This window comes from Hippocampus comes, unplaced genomic scaffold, assembly GCF_001891065.2.
Source record: "Hippocampus comes isolate QL1 unplaced genomic scaffold, H_comes_QL1_v1.1 scaffold367, whole genome shotgun sequence".
NCBI classification, from domain to species: Eukaryota; Metazoa; Chordata; class Actinopteri; order Syngnathiformes; family Syngnathidae; genus Hippocampus; species Hippocampus comes.
In genome coordinates, this window is record NW_017805741.1 from 1,383,470 (window position 1) to 1,387,553 (window position 4,084).

The 4,084-nt window shown below is 55.8% G+C and overlaps 1 protein-coding gene across 2 annotated transcripts in view; it reads left to right on the forward strand.

The window, feature by feature from the left end:
• LOC109523968 (potassium voltage-gated channel subfamily C member 1-like) overlaps window positions 1–4,084 on the forward strand; it is a 39,590-nt gene that overhangs the window by 30,439 nt on the left and 5,067 nt on the right. For both annotated transcript variants that reach the window (XM_019883500.1, XM_019883501.1), the window contains exon 3: window positions 2,928–3,532. In XM_019883500.1, coding sequence (XP_019739059.1) covers window positions 2,928–3,532 — 605 coding nt within the window. The remainder of the gene's footprint in view (window positions 1–2,927; window positions 3,533–4,084) is intronic.

Here is a 4,084-nt window from a genome sequence, read left to right on the forward strand (position 1 = left end):
AGGGGGGGCCGGGGGGGGTGAATAGGAGATAAATAAGTATGACACATTGCAACTCCTCCTTTTTATCGTCGTCCTCCAAAATTCTTTTTGTCGACATCCCCTCAATGCGGCACGGTGTGTGTGTGTGTGTGTGTGTGTATGTGTGAGAGAAAGAGAAGAGGGGTTGACCGCTCGACTGTCGTTTGTCTGGCTGGCGTTTTGTCCGGGAGATGACTTTGTTTCGGTCGCCGACGTGAGCGTGCACGTCCTCCACTGCAGCGGCGCCTTTGTGATCACATCCCGCGACACGAAAACCGTTTTGAACCAGAAAATCTTTTTTTTTTCTTCTAATGAACCAGCCTGAATCCTTCCAAGCGTTCATTCTGAAGAAACGACCGGTTCCGCGTGACACGTTGTTGCATTCTTCCAAAGGTGGCGTCCGCTTGACTTTTGCTGAAAACGTCCAACCAAACACCCGCCGCAAACAGTTGACGCCGTAGCAAGTCAAACTCGGCTCAAATTGGCCACCGTGTTGGCCAAAATTCTCACCCAAGCTCACCGCCATGGCCGTTTGAAAACAAACGAACGCAGCCTCGATGGTGGTAGCGTTTATCTCGAGTGCCTTCGGTTCAAAGAAATCGAAGCCACTCCACTTGGGACAGCCATCGCCATCCTCCCAAGTCTTGAGTTTGCACATTGACATTTTTGGAGGCGGGGTTCCATTCCCGCGTTTTTTTCCCCGTCAACTTTGACCTTCATGCATCTCCACGAAAGCGTGGTCCGGTCTCACATGAACCCCAGCCCCCCGTCTCCGCCTCCACTTGCATAGCCGACAGAGAAGATGCGACTGTAGCCTTGCCACGCGGTTCTCTTTTGTGTGTTTCTGTAGCTTGGCCGCTGCTTTTTCTTTTCTTCTTTTCCCCCCCCCCCCCTCTCCTCTCCTTTGTGCTTGCGTTGAGCCTGCCCTCCTGAGAATTCAGTGGGATTCGGGACAAAAAAGTAACTCTCTGTCATGAGCAGAACGCTGTGTTATTTCGGGCGCTTCTTTTTGTTTTATTTGTCCGGATATTAATAGCATTGGCGGCGCTGGTGTCCGAGGGTGTTGCGGCAAGAGTTGACGCAGACGCAGTCATGCGCACGTTGCCTTTCAAACGCTTTGCTCTTTTTCTCGTTTGTGTCATTTTCTGCAAAATTGGGATGCAAACGCAACAGGGCGGGGGGTCGTTGTACCACTGAGAGATCACCGAATCAACGGTGAGCCAAAAGATGAGGCTCCAAAGTCACAGCGACGCATCTGGACTGATGTGGCGCCGCGGGCATATTGGAAAAGATCTTGCCGACCGGGTCTTGGAGCCATGAGGAATAAAGCTCCCAGCTGACCAAGCAGTTGAATGGGCCTGTGGCGTTGGGCGGCGTTTTACAACTTGGCGCGGAAAGTCACAAGAGAACAGTTGACGGATTGCTTTGGAAGCTATTTTCAACACCTTGAATGAGTTCCACAACATTGGCACGGATCCATCGTGTCCATTTATGAAAAAAAAGCAATTCTTTTTGCCCGACAGCAACCGCGTACAACTTTTAGCCGACAAAAAGAAAAGATCTCATAGGAGGCGGTTAGTCAAGGTCCCTATTGTTTGTGCCACTTGCGGCAAGGTGACACGTGGCCGTCCGGCTTCCATCGCTCGCGTCATCAGAGGAAGATGCCACGATATCGCGCTGGCGGGTCACACTTGTTCTTCTTTTCCTTCTGCGCGCCCTCACTTGCACGTGTGTCATTCCCAACCAACGAGGATGCGCAATGAGCGGCGGGTCCCGCTGGTGCTATCCCGCTTCCCCGAGACACACCGGCACGGGGCTAGCGGTGGGTGGGAGGAGGCTGATTGAGAAGCTCTGCCTGCCTGTGTGCGTTTGGGCGATTGAGGGTGGGGGGGGGCACTGCAGCAATCTGAGAAAGTAGGTCAGACATGGCAGAGGAGAAAAGAGCTACAGGAAAAGAGACGGAGAGGCAAAAAGGAAGCAGAATTCTTTGGCTGACAAAAAGTGGAGGATTTGAATGCGGCCTTTTGAATGGCCTCCTCCGTATGCGCCTGCGGGCCACCCTTGACTGCGGGACTCTCTTTTGGGCTCGGCGTTAGCTCAGGGCTTCTATGAATAAACGTCGATGGCGTTTCCGATGGACGCCACCGAAATGGCTTCGGGCTCTTTGAAGGAAGTTTGCATAAGAGGACGCGGTGGCCCGCACAATACGCGGAAGGCACTCAGGCTCCCGAACGGGATATATGGGCTGCACTTAAGTCTGAATTACCTTCCTCTTTTTGCGCTCCGGGCCATGTCTGTTTTATTATTTATTTGATGAAACACAAAGTATAGCGCATCTATAAATACACACGCACGCACACGCACGCACGCACACCGCGGCCCCACTGGAAACGGACTGCACCGGGGGAAAGATGGCGCGCTAACCTCGCACACAATGAAATTGATTCATCGGCGATTGCTCGGGCGCACGTCGGAAGTGCACTCGCAGTTGACGCAGAAAATTGCCTTCACCAGTCACGGCGGAAGTCTGCGTGCCTGCAGAAATCAACTCGCGGGATACTTGACAGAGGCTCAGCTGCGCTAATCAAATGTAGGAACGCAGTCAAGCCGAGTGGCATCTTATGCTCATTTCGAGCGTATTTCTGGAGTTCGTGAAAACAGCCGGCGCCGTGTACAAAGCGCCGTTGCACGGAGCGGGACTCGTTTAGTACCACAACAAACCGAAAAAAAAAATCCAGTCTCGCTCAAGTCTGAAAGCTGGCCAGCGATGCCCACCGCTCGGGCATTGCGTGCGTTTGGCCGAGGGCGCGGTGACCCCTTCGACGTCGCGCTTCCGTCTCCTTTCCATTTCGTCCTTCTCGTGAACGATCGCCACCGCCCACTGACGCCTCGCCGGTTTCTCTTTGCAGTACGTGGCGTTCGGCTCCCTCTTCTTCATCCTCATCTCCATCTCCACGTTCTGCATGGAGACGCACGAGGCCTTCAACACCATCCTGAACAAGACGGAGAACGTGACGGTGGGCAACCTGACGCGCGAGGAGATCGTCTACGAGGTGGTGACGGACAGCTGGCTGACGTACGTGGAGGGCGTGTGCGTCATCTGGTTCACCATCGAGGTCCTGCTGCGAGTCATCTTCTGCCCCGACAAGGTGGAGTTCTTCAAGAGCACCCTCAACATCATCGACTTTGTGGCCATCCTGCCCTTCTACCTGGAGGTGGGCTTGAGCGGGCTCTCCTCCAAAGCCGCCAAGGACGTGCTGGGATTCCTGCGGGTGGTGCGATTCGTGCGCATCCTGCGAATCTTCAAGCTGACCCGTCACTTTGTGGGTCTGCGCGTGCTGGGCCACACCCTGCGCGCCAGCACCAACGAATTCCTCCTGCTGATCATCTTCCTGGCGCTGGGCGTGCTCATCTTCGCCACCATGATCTACTACGCCGAGAGGATCGGCGCCCACCCGGACGACCCGGCGGCCAACGCCCACACCAACTTCAAGAACATCCCCATCGGCTTCTGGTGGGCCGTGGTGACCATGACCACGCTGGGCTACGGGGACATGTACCCGGAGACCTGGTCCGGGATGCTGGTGGGGGCCCTGTGCGCCCTGGCCGGCGTGCTGACCATCGCCATGCCCGTCCCCGTCATCGTCAACAACTTCGGCATGTACTACTCGCTGGCCATGGCCAAACAGAAGTTGCCCAAAAAGAAGAACAAACACATTCCCAGGGCGCCTCAGCCGGGCTCGCCCAACTACTGCAAGCCCGACGCCCTGGCCATGGCCACCGCCTCGCCGCAAAGGCTCTTGGGAAACGTCCTCGGCGGAGTGATGGGCTCCGGAGGCTTGGGGGGTGACTGTCCTCTCGCCCAGGAAGAAATTATCGAGATCAACAGAGGTGAGCTCCTTCGCTTTTGTCGCCCGTTTGGCGTCGGCGCGTCTCGCTCCAAAATCTCGCCCGCCTCGCCGACGGGAGGACTTTTTGCCAGCCTGTCGTTCCGCCACGCCCGATTCCGGAGCTATTCCGACGGGACGTTGAGCCGCGTTTTGACCGCGTTGCTCCTTTTCACGGC